This window comes from Schistocerca serialis, chromosome 5 (assembly GCF_023864345.2).
Source record: "Schistocerca serialis cubense isolate TAMUIC-IGC-003099 chromosome 5, iqSchSeri2.2, whole genome shotgun sequence".
NCBI classification, from domain to species: Eukaryota; Metazoa; Arthropoda; class Insecta; order Orthoptera; family Acrididae; genus Schistocerca; species Schistocerca serialis.
The window spans coordinates 572,105,320-572,124,417 of NC_064642.1; the positions used below are offsets into that span (position 1 = coordinate 572,105,320).

Here is a 19,098-nt window from a genome sequence, read left to right on the forward strand (position 1 = left end):
CTTATAACATGATATGGTGTGTGCTGTGATTAATATTTATAGAACAATATACTTGCCATACAACAGCAGATAATATGTGTAGTCTATAGTCTCCATGAACCATGGACCTTGCCGTTGGTGGGGAGGCTTACGTGCCTCAGCGATACAGATGGCCTTACCGTAGGTGCAACCACAACGGAGGGGTATCTGTTGAGAGGCCAGACAAACGTGTGGTTCCTGAAGAGGGCAGCAGCCTTTTCAGTAGTTGCAGGGGCAACAGTCTGGATGATTGACTGATCTGGCCTTGTAACACTAACCAAAACGGTCTTGCTGTGCTGGTACTGCGAACGGCTAAAAGCAAGGGGAAACTACAGCCGTAATTTTTCCCAAGGGCATGCAGCTTTACTGTATGGATAAATGATGGTGGCATCCTCTTGGGTTAAATATTCTGGAGGTAAAATAGTCCCCCATTCGGGTCTCCGGGCGGGGACTACTCAGGAGGACGTCGTTATCAGGAGAAAGAAAACTTGCACTCTGCGGATCAGTGTGTGGAATGTCAGATCCCTTAATCGGGCTGGTAGGTTAGAAAACGTAAAAAGGGAAATGGATAGGTAAAAGTTAGATATAGTGGGAATTAGTGAAGTTCGGTGGCAGGAGGAACACGACTTTTGGTCAGGTGAATACAGGCTTATAAATTCAAAGTCAAATAGGGGTAATGCAGGAGTAGGTTTAATAATGAATAAAAAAATAGGAGTGCAGGTAAGCTACTACAACAGCATAGTGAACGCATTATTGTGGCCAAGATAGAAATGAAGCCCATGCCTACTACAGTAGTACAAGTTTATATGCCAACTAGCTCTGCAGATGATGAAGAAATTGATGAAATGTTTGATGAGATAAAAGAAATTATTCAGGTAGTGAAGGGAGACGAAAATTTAATAGTGATGGGTGACTGGAATTTGAGAGTAGGAAAAGGGAGAGAAGGAAACATAGTAGGTGAATATGGACTGGGAGAGAGAAATGAAAGAGGAAGCCGTCTGGTAGAATTTTGCACAGAGCATAACTTAATCATAGCTAACACTTGGTTCAGGAGTCATAAAAGAAGGTTGTACACATGGAAGAATCCTGGAATTACTAGAAGGTATCAGATAGATTATATAATGGTAAGGCAGAGATTTAGGAACCAGGTATTAAATTGTAAGACATTTCCAGGGGCAGATGTGGACTCTGACCACAATCTATTGGTTATGAACTGTAGATTAAAACTGAAGAAACTGCAAAAAGGTGGGAATTTAAGGAGATGGGACCTGGATAAACTGACTAAACCAGAGGTTGTACAGAGTTTCAGGGAGAGCATAAGGGAACAATTGACAGGAATGGGGGAAAGAAATACAGTAGAAGATGAATGGGTAGCTCTCAGGGATGAAGTAGTGAAGGCAGCAGAGGCTCAAGTAGGTAAAAAGACGAGGTCTAGTAGAAATCCTTGGGTAACAGAAGAAATATTGAATTTAATTGATGAAAGGAGGAAATATAAAAGTGCAGTAAATGAAGCAGGTAAAAAGGAATACAAACCTCTCAAAAATGTGATTGACAGGAAGTGCAAAATTGCTAATCAGGGATGGCTAGAGGACAAATGTAAGGATGTAGAGGTTTATCTCACTAGGGGCAAGATAGATACTGCCTACAGAAAAATTAAAGAGACCTTTGGAGAAAAGAGAACCACTTGCATGAACATCAAGGGCTCAGATGGAAACCCAGTTCTAAGCAAAGAAGGGAAAGCAGAAAGGTGGAAGGAGTATATTGAGGGTCTATACAAGGGCGATGTACTTGAGGATAATATTCTGGAAATAGAAGAGAATGTAAATGAAGATGAAATGGGAGATACGATACTGCGTGAAGAGTTTGACCAAGCACTGAAAGACCTGAGTCGAAACAAAGCCCCAGGATTAGACAACATTCCATTAGAACTACTGATGGCCTTGGGAGAGCAAGTCCTAACAAAACTCTACCATCTGGTGAGCAAGATGTATGAGACAGGCAAATTACCATCAGACTTCAAGAAGAATATAATAATTCCAATCCCAAACAAAGCAGGTGTTGACAGATGTGAAAATTACCGAACAATCAGTTTAATAAGCCACAGCTGCAAAATACTAACATGAATTCTTTACAGACGAATGGAAAAACTGGTAGAAGCTGACCTCGGGGAAGATCAGTTTGGATTCCGTAGAAATATTGGAACACGTGAGGCAATACTGACCTTACGACTTATCTTAGAAGAGTCCGCCCCAGTAGCTGAGTGGTCAGCGTGACGGATTGCCGTCCTCTGGGCCCGGGTTCGATTCCCGGCTGGGTCGGAGATTTTCTCCGCTCAGGGACTGGGTGTTGTGTTGTGTTCATCATCATTTCATCCCCATCCGGCGTGCAGGTCGCCCAATGTGGCGCCGACTGTAATAAGACCTGCGATATGGCGGCCGGACCTGCCCCGCGAGGGGCCTCCCGGCCAATGACGCCAAACGCTCATTTCCATCTTAGAAGAAAGATCAAGGAAAGACAAACCTACATTTCTAGCATTTGTAGACTTAGAGAAAGCTTTTGACAGTGCAGAGTGGAATACTCTCTTTCAAATTCTAAACGTGGCAGGGGTAAAATACAGGGAGTGAAAGGCTATTTACAATTTGTACAGAAACCAGATGGCAGTTATAAGAGTCGAGGGACATGAGAGGGAAGCAACGGTTGGGAAGGGAGTGAGACAGGGTTGTAGCCTCTCCCCGATGTTATACAATCTGTATATTGAGCAAGCAGTAAAGGAAACAAAAGAAAAATTCGGAGTAGGTATTAAAATCCAGGGAGGAGAAGTAAAAACTTTGAGGTTCTCGATGACATTGTAATTCTGTCAGAGACGGCAAAGGACTTGGAAGAGCAGTTGAACGGAATGGAGAGTGTCTTGAAAGGAGGATATAAGATGAACATCAACAAAAGCAAAACGAGGATAATGGAATGCAGTCGAATTAAGTCGAGTGATGCTGAGGGAATTCGATTAGGAAATGAGACACTTAAAGTAGTAAAGGAGTTTTGCTGTTTGGGGAGCAAAATAACTGATGATGGTCAAAGTAAAGAGGATATAAAATGTAGACTGGCAATAGCAAGGAAAGCGTTTCTGTAGAAGAAAAATTTGTTAACATCGAATTTATATACAAGTGTCAGGAAGTCGTTTCTGAAAGTATTTGTATGGAGTGTAGCCTTGTATGGAAGTGAAAGATGGATGATAAATAGTTTGGACAAGAAGAGAATAGAAGCTTTTGAAATGTTGTGCTACAGAAGAATGCTGAAGATTAGATGGGTAGATCACATAACTTATGAGGAGGTATTGAATAGAATTGGGGAGAAGAGGTGTTTGTGGCACAGCTTGACAAGAAGAAGGGTCCGGTTGATAAGACATGATCTGAGGCATCAAGGGATCACAATTTTAGCATTGGAAGGCAGCGTGGAGGGTAAAAATCATATATGGAGACCAAGAGATGAATACACTAAGCAGATTCAGAAGGATGTAGTTTGCAGTAAATACTTGGAGATGAAGAAGCTTGCATAGGATAGAGTAGCATGGAGAGCTGCATCAAATTTTTTATTTATTTTATTTATTTATTTATTGTTCCGTGGGACCACATTTAGGAGAAGTCTCCATGGTCATGGAACGAGTCAATACATGAAATTATAACACGATTGTAGAAACAGATAAAATGAAATATAAGAAACATATTCAGGCGACAAGTCGTTAGTTTAAATAAAGAAAATCAAAAAATGTACACTGGAATTTGCTTAATTTTGTATCTCTTCCAGGAGCTCCTCGACAGAATAGAAGGAGTGAACCATGAGGAAACTCTTCAGTTTAGACTTAAAAGTGTTTGGGCTACTGCTAAGATTTTTGAGTTCTTGTGGTAGCTTATTGAAAATGGATGCAGCAGAATACTGCACTCCTTTCTGCACAAGAGTCAAGGAAGTGCATTCCACATGCAGATTTGATTTCTGCCGAGTATTAACTGAGTGAAAGCTGCTAACTCTTGGGAATAAGCTAATATTGCTAACAACAAACGACATCAAAGAAAATACATACTGTGAGGGCAATGTCAAAATTCCCAGACTATTGAATAGGGGTCGACAAGAGGTTTTCGAACTTACACCATACATAGCTCGAACAGCCCGTTTTTGAGCCAAAAATACCCTTTTTGAATCAGAAGAATTACCCCAAAAAATAATACCATATGACATAAGCGTATGAAAATATGCGAAGTATACTACTTTTCGTGTTGAAATGTCACTTATTTCAGATACTGTTCTAATGGTAAATAAAGCGGCATTTAGTTTCTGAACAAGATCCTGAACATGGGCTTTCCACAACAGCTTACTATCTATCTGTACGCCTAGGAACTTGAACTGTTCCGTCTCGCTTATAACATGCCCATCCTGTCTGATTAAAATGTCAGTTCTTGTTGAATTGTGGGTTAGAAACTGTAAAAACTGAGTCTTACTGTGATTTAGCATCAAATTATTTTCCACAAGCCACGAACTTATATCATGAACTACATTATTTGATAATGTTTCAATATTACACACAAGATCCTTCACTACCAAGGTGGTGTCATCAGCAAACAGAAATATTTTTGAATCATCTGTAATACTAGAAGGCATATCATTTACATAAATAAGGAACAGCAGTGGCCCCAGCACCGACCCTTGGGGAACGCCCCATTTAACAGTGCCCCATTGGGACTGAACATCATTACCACTCTCAATATTGCGGAGGATTACCTTCTGCTTTCTGTTCTTAAAGTAGGAGGCGAACCAATTGTAAGCTACTCCCCTTACTCCATAATGTTCCAACTTCTGCAGTAATATTTTGTGGTCAACACAGTCAAAAGCCTTCGTTAAATCAAAGAAAACACCTAACGTTCGCAACCTTTTATTTAATCCGTCCAAAACCTCACAGAGAAAAGAGACTATAGCATTTTCAGTTGTTAAACCGTTTCTAAAACCAAACTGTACATTTGACAGCAAATTATGTGAATTTAAATGCTGCAGTAACCTTGTATATACAACCCTCTCAATAACTTTAGCAAACACTGATGGCATAGAAATAGGTCTATAATTGTCAACATTATCCCTGTCTCCCTTTTTATAAAGTGGCTTCACTACCGAGTACTTTAATCGGTCAGGAAACCGACCACTCCTAAAGGAAAAGTTACAGATATGGCTAAGTACTGAGCTAACATACGTGGAACAATACTTCAGTATTCTGCTAGATACCCCGTCATATCCATGAGAGTTCTTGGTCTTTAGTGATTTAATTATTAACTCAATCTCCCTCTTGTCAGTATCATGGAGGAGCATTTCAGGTAACAGTCTCGGAACACTTTTTTCTAAGAGCGCTATATGATTCCCTGTTGGGACTAGGTTTCTATTTAGTTCACCTGCTATATTCAGAAAGTGGTTATTAAGTACTGTACATATATGCGACTTATCAGTAACACGGACATCCCCACTACGCACTGATTCTATATTCTCGACCTGTCTCTGCAGACCAGCCACTTCCTTTACGACTGACCATATGGTTTTAATTTTATCCTGAGACTTAGCTATTCTATCTGCATACCACATACTTTTTGCCTTCCTAATAACTTTTTTAAGCACCTTACAATACTGTTTGTAATGGGCTGCTGCATTTAGATTTTGACTGATTCTAACGTTTTGATATAATTGCCACTTTGTTCTACAAGATATTCTTATCCCTTTAGTCAGCCACCCAGGCTGCCTGTTTGTGCTAGCACCCTGTTTTGAACGTTCTAACGGAAAGCAACTTTCAAAGAGCACGAGAAAGGTCTTGAGGAAAGCATTATATTTATCGTCTACTGTATCAGCACTATAAACATCTTGCCACTCTTGTTCCTTGATAAGGTTTACAAAAGTCTGTACAGCAACTGGATCAGCTTTCCTAAAACGTTGGTAACTATATTTAACATGTGTTGCAGCACAAAAAACTTTTAGACTTAAAATTTGTGCATCATGATCTGAAAGGCCATTCACCTTTTTGCTAACAGAATGCCCTTCTAATAATGACGAATGAACAAAAATATTGTCTATGGTTGTTCTACTGTTCCCTTGCACTCTCGTTGGAAAGAATACGGTTTGCATAAGATTATATGAATTAAGGAGGTCTACCAGCATCCTTTTCCTTGCACAATCACTTATACAATTAATATTGAAGTCACCACATATAACTAACTTTTTGTATTTCCTATAAAGTGAACCAAGAACCTCCTCTAGCTTTAGCAAAAATGTTGTGAAATCGGAGTCTGGGGATCTATAAATAACAACAGTAAGAAGTTTAGCTCCACTAAATTTAACCACACCTGCACAACATTCAAACACCTTTTCAGTGCAGTACTTTGAAACATCAATTGACTCAAATGGGATACCGTTTTTCACATACATGGCTACTCCCCCACACCGCGAAGAGCTCCTAGAAAAGCTGCCAGCCAACCTGTATCCTGGTAAAGGAAGCCTCTGAATTATCTCCTTATTTAAGAAGTGTTCAGATATACCAATAATTTCAGTGTCAACATCTATAAGCATCAGTCTTAGGACTGAAAACAACAACAACAACAACATTGATACAGACCTGAATTATTTTAACTTTTGAGAAAGAAATAGAAAGCTTTTAATAAACTCTCTAAATTCATGTTGTGTAACTCTGTTTTTAAAAAGTAGTCAAAATGAACTTTTGTTCCTTTACACAGTTGTTTATTGAAAGAGTAAGTGTTTATCAGTGGGAGGCCATGCAATAAAGAGAAATATTTTAATGAATATTCTATTAGTAAATATGGATTTGATACAAGAAGATTGCAGAACAAGCACAAAAGCCCGGAAAGTGCAATATGCACATTTATTTATATATAAAAACCGACTTAACAAATTTTCCCTTGTGTGAAACGGTTTTCACAAGATCATGTGTCAAATTAAAGTTCAATATTCACATATTTGACTGTTTGTATTGCTTCTTTTGCATAATTTTTCATTGATTGCATTAGTACTCGTTTGCGTTGTGATATTTTGTGAAATTTTGAAAATTCGCGAGTGCCACAATAAACTGCTAATGTAATCTTCAATTGTAGGCTTAAACTAGAGTGTGCTCTTTTAAGAAATTTAAGTAGAGTAGGACTATCTGCATTCAAAAAATCTTTCTCTAATTTCATTGTACAATTTCATGAGAAATAGGTTAGCTTCAGAATTTTAAGATGCTTACAAAACTATATTTTTGTAAATTAGTGATACAATTGGTTTGGATGTATAATTTAATTTTCAACAAATCAGCATTTTTGGTTCACAGTTCAGCCAAAGTAGAGATCACCCCTCAATTTCATTGTATATCAACCTAATAAACATGTGTTTTTGAGAATTTTCAGAAGCTACCAGTACCATTGTCCTTTGTATAATCTATGATCCGTCTGTAACGAATCATGGTTTGTGATTTAGTGACTGCGTCAGATTTTCTAAATAACATTTTGTGTTACATTTAGTTTTCCCTCAGGCAGAGAAGCCCTATATATTTCTTCATTTATTGTAAATTAATTCAGCTTTTGAGTTTGCTAACAACTATAATTAACATCAAAATGTTTTAGGAAACTAGTAATTTTTAATATAGGTTTTTGTGTTGCCTTAATAGAAATCTATTTTTGTATATCTGCTTCAATTCTTGTAGGGAATTAGCAACTTTTTAGCTCTACAGATTAAAAGATAATCAGCAGGTTTAACTTAAAGTCCTTTGTTGAGTGCCATGTAATACATTTGACCAACCGAAATACTGCCCCACTGTAAATGCTGTTGTCAAACATGAGATGAGTTGGTCAACTTTCATAAGCAGCTGGAAATTGCCATGATTGCTGTCAAATGATTGACAGCTGCTGCGAATTTTTGTGTTGGAAGAGCTCCCAAGAGTGATGTACCTGTGATACCTGTATCAGAGGTATCTCAAGTACTATCCTCTCCTATGGATCCTGTCTCCCTGCAGAAAGTACATGACCTGTCATTATCCATCCACTTGTCTGTGAGTGGTATATCAGTGGTAGATCTAAGCATCCTGTACAGGGTGGACAGGAACAAGGGAGGACTCAGAGTGTTGTACCAATCCCCCTAACCAGCAAGTTTGAGGTGCTGTATTTCACTGAAACTGAAACTGACCCATGGGACACACTTCACCTGGGGACCTGTTTTTTCCAGTATGAGCAGGAGGCAAATGTAAAAGGATAGGGGTCTAGTAATCACCTGCAGTTCAAATATACCCTTAGGGAAATGGCAATAAGAAACAGGAAAAGACACCAAGTGCACTCAGTGTGTATGCCTGGGAGCCTCATTCAACATGTTGAAAAGGCTATTCCAGAAGCCATTGGGGGGACAGGTTGCAACCAACTGCATATTGTGGCACATCTTGGAACAAATGATACCTGTCATCTGAGGGGAGGGGGGTCAGGGGGGGGTTGGGGGGGGGGGGGAATCGGGGGGGGGGGGGAGTCATTCCAGTGAGTGGCACAGAATGTTGATAAGACCAGCCTTGTGTATGGAGTTTCAACAAAGCTCACAATTTGCATCATTGTCTCCAGAACTGATCGTGACTCTTTGGTACTGACTTGAGTGGAAGAACTGAACCAGAGACTTTGAAAGTTCTGTGACAAGCTAAGCTGCAACTTCCTGGGCTTGTGCCAAATTTGGCATCACCCCCAAAGGCCTCACACTTAAAGTTCCCATCTCTGGCTGCAACCCTTCTTTCCATCAGTCCCTATACCAGTTCCAAACCAAACAATCCATTGCCCTCACCCACCTAATCTTTCACCTACACATCCACTCAGCCAATCAACACGCCCATCAACTCCTATCCTTTATAAAAATCCTCAATCTTTCCTCTCCCACATCCACACCTGTTGTTCAGAGCATCCTCCTACAGGCCAACCGCAAATTAGAGCAGCATGCCACCCTCCACCTTAAAAAACTATCCAATCTCCTGGTTTCCCACCTCCGGAAAGGCAACTCACTCACCCTTCACAACCTTTCCAGCAAACCTCAACCTCCTCTCATTGCACACAAACCCAGTCTCTCCCATCTACTCAATCTCCCACTTCCAGCTCCACTCCCTCCAAAACCTCAAAATTCCAATCAACGCAATCTGGAACCACAACACCCCAATTCAGTAGTTAACCTTTCCTCCAAACCTCTCTCCCAATCCGAAACCTCTGTCCTATCCAAAGGCCTCACCTTCAGCCCCACTCCCAGATTTAACCAAACAGCCCTCGTCAAAGATTTACTGTCCTACACCCGTACTCTCTGCTGGAAATATCACTTTGCCACGAAGAAAAATGATCCTAATCCTACTCCTAATGATCCAACTCCCCAAGACACTATCCAAATTGAACCATGCCTGGAACAGTTCCGTCCTCCGTCACAGCGGGACCCACCTCCTCTTCCTCAAAATCACCCTCTCCTAACCTTCCAGGAATTTCTGACTTCCAGCCTTGCCTCTCAATCCTTCTTAAAAAACCTTAATCCTACTCCCAACATCACCACTGCTGAAGCCCAGGCTATCCGTGATCTGAAGGCTGACCGATCCATCGTCATTCTTCCGGCGGACAAGGGTTCCACAACTGTGGTACTTGATCGTCGGGAGTATGTGGCTGAGGGACTGCGTCAGCTTTCAGACAACACTACTTACAAAGTTTGCCAAGGCAATCCCATTCCTGATGTCCAGGCGGAACTTCAAGGAATCCTCAGAACCTTAGGCCCCCTACAAAACCTTTCACCCGACTCCATCAACCTCCTGACCCCACCAACACCCCGCACCCCTACCTTCTACCTTCTTCCCAAAATTCACAAACCCAATCATCCCGGCCGTCCCATTGTAGCTGGTTACCAAGCCCCCACCGAACGCATCTCTGCCTACGTAGATCAACACCTTCAACCCATTACATGCAGTCTCCCATCCTTCATCAAAGACACCAACCACTTTCTCAAACGCCTGGAATCCCTACCCAGTCTGTTACCCCCGGAAACCATCCTTGTAACCATTGATGCCACTTCCTTATACACAAATATTCCGCATGTCCAGGGCCTCGCTGCGATGGAGCACTTCCTTTCACGCCGATCACCTGCCGCCCTACCTAAAACCTCTTTCCTCATTACCTTAGCCAGCTTCATCCTGACCCACAACTTCTTCACTTTTGAAGGCCAGACATACCAACAATTAAAGGGAACAGCCATGGGTACCAGGATGGCCCCCTCGTATGCCAACCTATTCATGGGTCGCTTAGAGGAAGCCTTCCTGGTTACCCAGGCCTGCCAACCCGAAGTTTGGTACAGATTTATTGATGACATTTTCGTGATCTGGACTCACAGTGAAGAAGAACTCCAGAATTTCCTCTCCAACCTCAACTCCTTTGGTTCCATCAGATTCACCTGGTCCTACTCCAAATCCCATGCCACTTTCCTTGACGTTGACCTCCACCTGTCCAATGGCCAGCTTCACACGTCCGTCCACATTAAACCCACCAACAAGCAACAGTACCTCCATTATGACAGCTGCCACCCATTCCACATCAAACGGTCCCTTCCCTACAGCCTAAGTCTTCGTGGCAAACGAATCTGCTCCAGTCCGGAATCCTTGAACCATTACACCAACAACCTGAAAACAGCTTTTGCATCCCGTAACTACCCTCCCGACCTGGTACAGAAGCAAATAACCAGAGCCACATCCTCATCTCCTCAAACCCGGAACCTTCCACAGAAGAACCCCAAAAGTGCCCCACTTGTGACAGGATACTTTCCGGGACTGGATCAGATTCTGAATGTGGCTCTCCAGCAGGGATACGACTTCCTCAAATCCTGCCCTGAAATGAGATCCATCCTTCATGAAATCCTCCCCACTCCACCAAGAGTGTCTTTCCGCCGTCCACCTAACCTTCGCAACCTCTTAGTTCATCCCTATGAAATCCCCAAACCACCTTCCCTACCCTCTGGCTCCTACCCCTGTAACCGCCCCCGGTGTAAAACCTGTCCCATGCACCCTCCCACCACCACCTATTCCAGTCCTGTAACCCGGAAGGTGTACACGATCAAAGGCAGAGCCACGTGTGAAAGCACCCACGTGATTTACCAACTGACCTGCCTACACTGTGAAGCGTTCTATGTGGGAATGACCAGCAACAAACTGTCCATTCGCATGAATGGACACAGGCAGACAGTGTTTGTTGGTAATGAGGATCACCCTGTGGCTAAACATGCCTTGGTGCACGGCCAGCACATCTTGGCACAGTGTTACACCGTCCGGGTTATCTGGATACTTCCCACTAACACCAACCTGTCAGAACTCCGGAGATGGGAACTTGCCCTTCAGCATATCCTTTCTTCTCGCTATCCGCCAGGCCTCAATCTCCGCTAATTTCTAATTTCAATTTGCCGCCGCTCATACCTCACCTGTCTTTCAACTTCATCTTTGCCTCTGTACATCCGCCCCGACTGACATCTCTGCCCAAACTCTTTGCCTTTACAAATGTCTGCTTGTGTCTGTGTATGTGTGGATGGATATGTGTGTGTGTGCGAGTGTATACCTGTCCTTTTTTCCCCCTAAGGTAAGTCTTTCCGCTCCCGGGATTGGAATGACTCCTTACCCTCTCCCTTAAAACCCATATCCTTTTGTCTTTCCTTCTCCTTCCCTCTTTCCTGACGAGGCAACCATTGGTTGCGAAAGCTAGAATTTTGTGTGTATGTTTGTGTTTGTTTGTGTGTCTATCGACCTGCCAGCGCTTTTGTTTGGTAAGTTTCATCATCTTTCTTTTTATATATATATATATATATATATATATATATATATATATATATATATATATATATATATATATATATATATATATATATATATATATATATAATGGAAGGAAACATTCCACGTGGGAAAAATTATATATAAAAAAAATAATATGTCTGCTTGTGTCTGTATGTGTGGATGGATATGTGCGTGTGTGCGAGTGTATACCTGTCCTTTTTTCCCCCTAAGGTAAGTCTTTCCGCTCCCGGGAATGGAATGACTCCTTACCCTCTCCCTTAAAACCCACTTCCTTTCGTCTTCCCCTCTCCTTCCCTCTTTCCTGATGAGGCAACAGTTTGTTGCGAAAGCTTGAATTTTGTGTGTATGTTTGTGTTTGTTTGTGTGTCTGTCGACCTGCCACACTTTCATTTGGTAAGTCACATCAACTTTATGTATATATATATAAAAAACAAGCATATATATATATATATATATATATATATATATATATATATATATATAGAGGGAAACATTCAACGCGGGAAAAATATATTTAAAAACAAAGATGATGTGACTTACCATACGAAAGCGCTGGCAGGTCGATAGAAACACAAACAGACAAATACATACACACAAAATTCAAGCTTTCGCAACAAACTGTTGCCTCATCAGGAAAGAGGGAAGGAGAGGGAAAGACGAAAGGAAGTGGGTTTTAAGGTAGAGGGCAAGGAGTCATTCCAATCCCGGGAGCGGAAAGACTTACCTTAGGGGGAAAAAAGGACGGGTATACACTTGCACACACACACACATCCATCCACACATATACAGACACAAGCAGACATATTTAAAGACAAAGAGTTTGGGCAGAGATGTCAGTCGAGGCAGAAGTGCAGAGGCAAAGATGTTGTTGAATGACAGGTGAGGTATGAGTGGCGGCCACTTGAAATTAGCGGAGATTGAGGCCTGGTGGATAACGGGAAGAGAGGGTATATTGAAGAGCAAGTTCCCATCTCCGGAGTTCGGATAGGTTGGTGTTAGTGGGAAGTATCCAGATAACCCGGACGGTGTAACACTGTGCCAAGATGTGCTGGCCGTGCACCAAGGCATGTTTAGCCACAGGGTGATCCTTATTACCAACAAACACTGTCTGCTTGTGTCCATTCATGCGAATGGACAGTTTGTTGCTGGTCATTCCCACATAGAATGCGTCACAGTGTAGGCAGGTCAGTTGGTAGATCACGTGGGTGCTTTCACACGTGGCTCTGCCTTTGATTGTGTACACCTTCCGGGTTACAGGACTGGAGTAGGTGGTGGTGGGAGGGTGCATGGGAGAGGTTTTACACCGGGGGCGGTTACAAGGATAGGAGCCAGAGGGTAGGGAAGGTGGTTTGGGGATTTCATAGGGATGAACTAAGAGGTTACGGAGGTTAGGTGGACGGCGGAAAGACACTTTTGGTGGAGTGGGGAGGATTTCATGGAGGATGGATCTCATTTCAGGGCAGGATTTGAGGAAGTCGTATCCCTGCTGGAGAGCCACATTCAGAATCTGATCCAGTCCCGGAAAGTATCATGTCACAAGTGGGGAACTTTTGTGGTTCTTCTGTGGGAGGTTCTGGGTTTGAGAGAATGAGGAAGTGGCTCTGGTTATTTGCTTCTGTACCAGGTCGGGAGGGTAGTTGCGGGATGCGAAAGCTGTTGTCAGGTTGTTGGTGTAATGCTTCAGGGATTCCAGATTGGAGCAGATTCGTTTGCCACGAAGACCTAGGCTGTAGGGAAGGGACCGTTTGATGTGGAATGGGTGGCAGATGTCGTAATGGAGGTACTGTTGCTTGTTGGTGGGTTTGATGTGGACGGACATGTGAAGCTGGCCATTGGACAGGTGGAGGTCAACATCAAGGAAAGTGGCATGGGATTTGGAGTAGGACCAGGTGAATCTGATGGAACCAAAGGAGTTGAGGTTGGAGAGGAAGTTCTGGAGTTCTTCTTCACTGTGAGTCCAGATCATGAAGATGTCATCAATAAATCTGTACCAAACTTTGGGTTGGCAGGCCTGGGTAACCAAAAAGGCTTCCTCTAAGTGACCCATGAATAGGTTGGCGTACGAAGGGGCCATCCTGGTACCCATGGCTGTTCCCTTTAATTGTTGGTATGTCTGGCCTTCAAAAGTGAAGAAGTTGTGGGTCAGGATGAAGCTGCCTAAATTAATGAGGAAAGAGGTTTTAGGTAGGGTGGCAGGTGATCGGCGTGAAAGGAAGTGCTCCATTGCAGCGAGGCACTGGACGTGCGGGATATTTGTGTATAAGGAAGTGGCATCAATGGTTACAAGGATGGTTTCTGGGGGTAACGGATTGGGTAAGGATTCCAGGCGTTGTGGTGCCAGATTGTGTTGATTGGCACCACAACACCCTAATTCAGTAGTTAACCTTTCCTCCAAACCTCTCTCCCAATCCGAAACCTCTGTCCTATCCAAAGGCCTCACCTTCAGCCCCACTCCCAGAGTCAACCAAACAGCCCTCGTCAAAGATTTGCTGTCCTACACTCGTACTCTCTGCTGGAAGTATCACTTTGCCACGAAGAAAAATGATCCTAATTCTACCCCTAATGATCCAACTCCCCAAGACACTATCCAAATTAAACCCTGCCTGGAACAGCGGGACCCACCTCCTCTTCCTCAAAATCACCCTCTCCAAACCTTCCAGGAATTTCTGACTTCCAGCCTTGCCTCTCAATCCTTCTTAAAAACCTCAATCCTACTCCCAACATCACCACTGCTGAAGCCCAGGCTATCCGTGATCTGAAGGCTGACCGGTCCATTGTCATTCTTCCGGCGGACAAGGGTTCCACGACCGTGGTACTTGATTGTCGGGAGTATGTGGTGGAGGGACTGCGTCAGGTTTCAGACAACACCACATACAAAGTTTGCCAAGGTAATCCCATTCCTGATGTCCAGGCGGAGCTTCAAGGAATCCTCAGAACCTTAGGCCCCCTACAAAACCTTTCACCTGACTCCATCAACCTCCTGACCCCACCGACACCCCGCACCCCTACCTTCTACCTTCTTCCTAAAATTCACAAACCCAATCATCCCGGCCGGCCCATTGTAGCTGGTTACCAAGCCCCCACAGAACGAATCTCTGCCTACTACCCTCCCGACCCGGTACAGAAGCAAATATCCAGAGCCACTTCCTCATCCTCCCAAACCCAGAACCTCCCACAGAAGAACCACAAAAGTGCCCCACTTGTGACAGGATACTTTCCGGGACTGGATCAGATTCTGAATGTGGCTCTCCAGCAGGGATACGACTTCCTCAAATCCTGCCCTGAAATGAGATCCATCCTTCATGAAATTCTCCCCACTCCACCAAGAGTGTCTTTCCGCCATCCACCTAACCTTCGTACCCTCTTAGTTCATCCCTATGAAATCCCCAAACCACCTTCCCTACCCTCTGGCTCCTATCCTTGTAACCGCCCCCGGTGTAAAACCTCTCCCATGCACCCTCCCACCACCACCTACTCCAGTCCTGTAATCCGGAAGGTGTACACAATCAAAGGCAGAGCCACGTATGAAAGCACCCACGTGATCTACCAACTGACCTGCCTACACTGTGACGCATTCTATGTGGGAATGACCAGCAACAAACTGTCCATTCGCATGAATGGACACAGGCAGACAGTGTTTGTTGGTAATGAGGATCACCCTGTGGCTAAACATGCCTTGGTGCACGGCCAGCACATCTTGGCACAGTGTTACACCGTCCGGGTTATCTGGATACTTCCCACTAACACCAACCTATCCGAACTCCGGAGATGGGAACTTGCTCTTCAATATACCCTCTCTTCCTGTTATCCACCAGGCCTCAATCTCCGCTAATTTCAAGTTGCCGCCACTCATACCTCACCTGTCATTCAACAACATCTTTGCCTCTGCACTTCTGCCTCGACTGACATCTCTGCCCAAACTCTTTGTCTTTAAATATGTCTGCTTGTGTCTGTATATGTGTGGATGGATGTGTGTGTGTGTGCAAGTGTATACCCGTCCTTTTTTCCCCCTAAGGTAAGTCTTTCCGCTCCCGGGATTGGAATGACTCCTTGCCCTCTACCTTAAAACCCACTTCCTTTCGTCTTTCCCTCTCCTTCCCTCTTTCCTGATGAGGCAACAGTTTGTTGCGAAAGCTTGAATTTTGTGTGTATGTTTGTGTTTGTTTGTGTGTCTGTCAACCTGCCAGCACTTTCATTTGGTAAGTCACATCATCTTTGTTTTTAGATATATTTTTCCTACGTGGAATGTGACTTACCATACGAAAGCGCTGGCAGGTCGATAGAAACACAAACAGACACATACATACACACAAAATTCAAGCTTTTGCAACAAACTGTTGCCTCATCAGAAAAGAGTGAAGGAGAGGGAAAGATGAAAGGAAGTGGGTTTTAAGGGAGAGGGCAAGGAGTCATTCCAATCCCGGGAGCGGAAAGACTTACTTTAGGGGGATATATATATATATATATATATATATATATATATATATATATATATATATATATATATATATATATATATATATATATATATATATATAGGCATAAAATCAGTAATGTTGTATCTCAATGAGGAATTTGAGACTTACGGCACAGGTCTCAAGCATGTAGAGTAACTCTGTCTCAAGCTTAAAAGAATAGTTTCCCACTCACTGGATAGATATATACCATGAAGAACAGATCATAAGGGGAGGGAACCTCCATGACATAGAGTCAATGTAAAGAAACTTCTAAAGAAACAGAGATTACTGCACAATAGGTGTAAAACAAGGTGCAGGGTTATAGATTGAGTGATGCTGAATAGAACATGTTTGGCTGTCAAGAGGCGATGCATGATGCCTTCAGTGACTGTCAAAGCAGAATGTTGACAATTGACATTTCACAAAATGCAAAGAAATTCTGGTCATGTGTAAAGGCTGTCAGTGGTACCAAAGTGCCGGCCGAAGTGGCCGCGCGGTTCTGGCGCTGCAGTCTGGAACCGCGAGACCGCTACGGTCGCAGGTTCGAATCCTGCCTCGGGCATGGATGTATGTGATGTCCTTAGGTTAGTTAGGTTTAACTAGTTCTAAGTTCTAGGTGACTAATGACCTCAGTAGTTGAGTCCCATAGTGCTCAGAGCCATTTGAACCATTTGGTACCAAAGTTGGTGTCCAGTCCTTAGTGAATGAGACAGGAATGGAAAGCCGAAATGCTTAACTCCATTTTCAAATGTTGCTTTACAAAGGAAAATCCAGGAGAATAGCCCCAATTTAATCCTCATACCACTGAAGAGGTGAATCAAATAAGTATTATTGTCAGTGGTGTTGAGGTACAGCTGAAATCATTAAAATTGAACAAAGCTCCAGTCCCCAATGGTTTCCTTGTCAGATTCTGTACTGGATTTGTGGCTGAGTTAGCCCTTCTTCTCATTTTAATCTATTTTAGACTATTCAAACAAAAAACTGTGTCCACTTCTTGGAAAAAGTCACTGGTCACACCTGTCTACAAGAAGAGTAGTAGAAGTGATCCTCAATACTACTGTCCCATATCTGTTCAATATCTTTGACTACCGTCCAATATCTTTGACATCAATTGTTGCAGAATTATAGTGCATATTGTGAGTTCAAATATTAACAAGGTATCTTGAACTGGATGGCCTCATCGATGCCAACTAACATGGTTTTCAGAAACATCAATTATGTGAAATCCAACTGCACTTTTCTCACATAATGTACTGAAAGCTTTGGATCAAGGCAACCAGTTAGATGCAGTGTTTCTTGATTTCTGAAAAGCATTTGACTCAGTATCACACTTACACTATTTATCAAAGTACAATCATATGGAGCAACAAGTGAAATTTGCGACTGCATTTAAGACTTTTTGATAGGGAGGACACAGCACATTGTCTTGGATGGAGAGTCATCATCAGATATATAAGTAGCTTTGGATGTGCCCCATGGAAGTGTGTTGAGACCCTTGTTGTTCATGTTGTATATTAATGGCCTTGCAGGCGATATTAATAGCAAAATCATGCTTTTTGCAGGTGATGCCATATCTATAATGAGGTACTATTTGAGAGAAGCTGATAAATATTCAGTCTGATCTTGATAAGATTTCGATATGGTGTAGAGATTGGCAACTTGCTCTAAATGTTCAGAAATGTAAAATTTCACACTTCGCAAAATGAAAAAAACATAATATCCTATGATTATAATATCAGTGAGTCACACTGTTGGAATTAACCAACTCATACAAATACCTGGGTGTAACACTTGTAGAGATATAAAAGGAATGATCACATAGGTTCAGTCATGGGTAGAGCAGGTGGTAGACTTAAGTTTAGTGGTATAATACTGGATATGTGCAATCAGTCTACAAAAGAGAGTGCTTACAAATCACTTGTGTGACCCATCCAAGAATATTGCTCAAGTGTCTTGGACTCATACCAAATAGGAGTAACAGGGATTATTGAACGTATACAGAGAAGAGCAGCACAAATGGTCACAGATTTCTTTAATCCATGGAGAGTGTCACAAAGCTACTGAAGGAACTGAAATTGCAGACTCTTGAAGAAAGGCATAAACTATCCTGAGAAAATCTGTTAACAAAATTGAAGAACCAGCTTTAAACAATTACTCTAGGGGTATACTACAATGCCCTATGTGTCACTCACACAGGTATCATGAGGATAATGTTAGAATAATTACTGCATGCACAGAGGCATTCAAAAGTCATTCTTCCTGTGCTCCATATGTGAATGGAACAAGAAGAAACTCTAATAATTGGTAAAATGCGATGTACCCTCTGCCATGCACCCTACATTGGTTTCCAGAATATGGCTGTAGATATACAAGTAGATGTAAAGTCAGGAAAATAATAGTTTTTATGTTAATCTGAACTAAGATTTTGGATGTTGCTTCTAGATTGTTAGTTTATCGCTGCTTTATATCTGTCCATTAGAAAATGGGACAGGAACCACTGGTCTCTGAACAGATTGAGTTTCACTGTTGATCTTTCATTGTCTGTTTTAGGTATTAGAACCAAAAAAAGTAGTATTAGCGGAAGCTGAAGCAGTCCTACAAGAATTCAGCACTGTTTTATCTAGTGAAGAAGAGAAGCAGAAGGACCTTGAAGCCAAATTATTAGAACTGAACAGAGTGCGTGAGGAAACTGCTGATCATAAAGCTGACCTTGAAGCTAGAGAAGCTGAGGCAGACAGCAAGTGGCAGCGAGCTGACAGACTTATTCGTAAGGATTTA

General features: G+C 42.5%; 1 protein-coding gene across 1 annotated transcript in view; it reads left to right on the forward strand.

Annotated features, from left to right (window-relative positions):
• LOC126482097 (dynein axonemal heavy chain 7-like) overlaps nucleotides 1–19,098 on the forward strand; it is a 482,833-nt gene that overhangs the window by 116,852 nt on the left and 346,883 nt on the right. Inside the window, exon 8 of the mRNA XM_050106073.1 lies at nucleotides 18,871–19,087. Within this exon, the coding sequence (XP_049962030.1) occupies nucleotides 18,871–19,087 (217 nt within the window). The remainder of the gene's footprint in view (nucleotides 1–18,870; nucleotides 19,088–19,098) is intronic.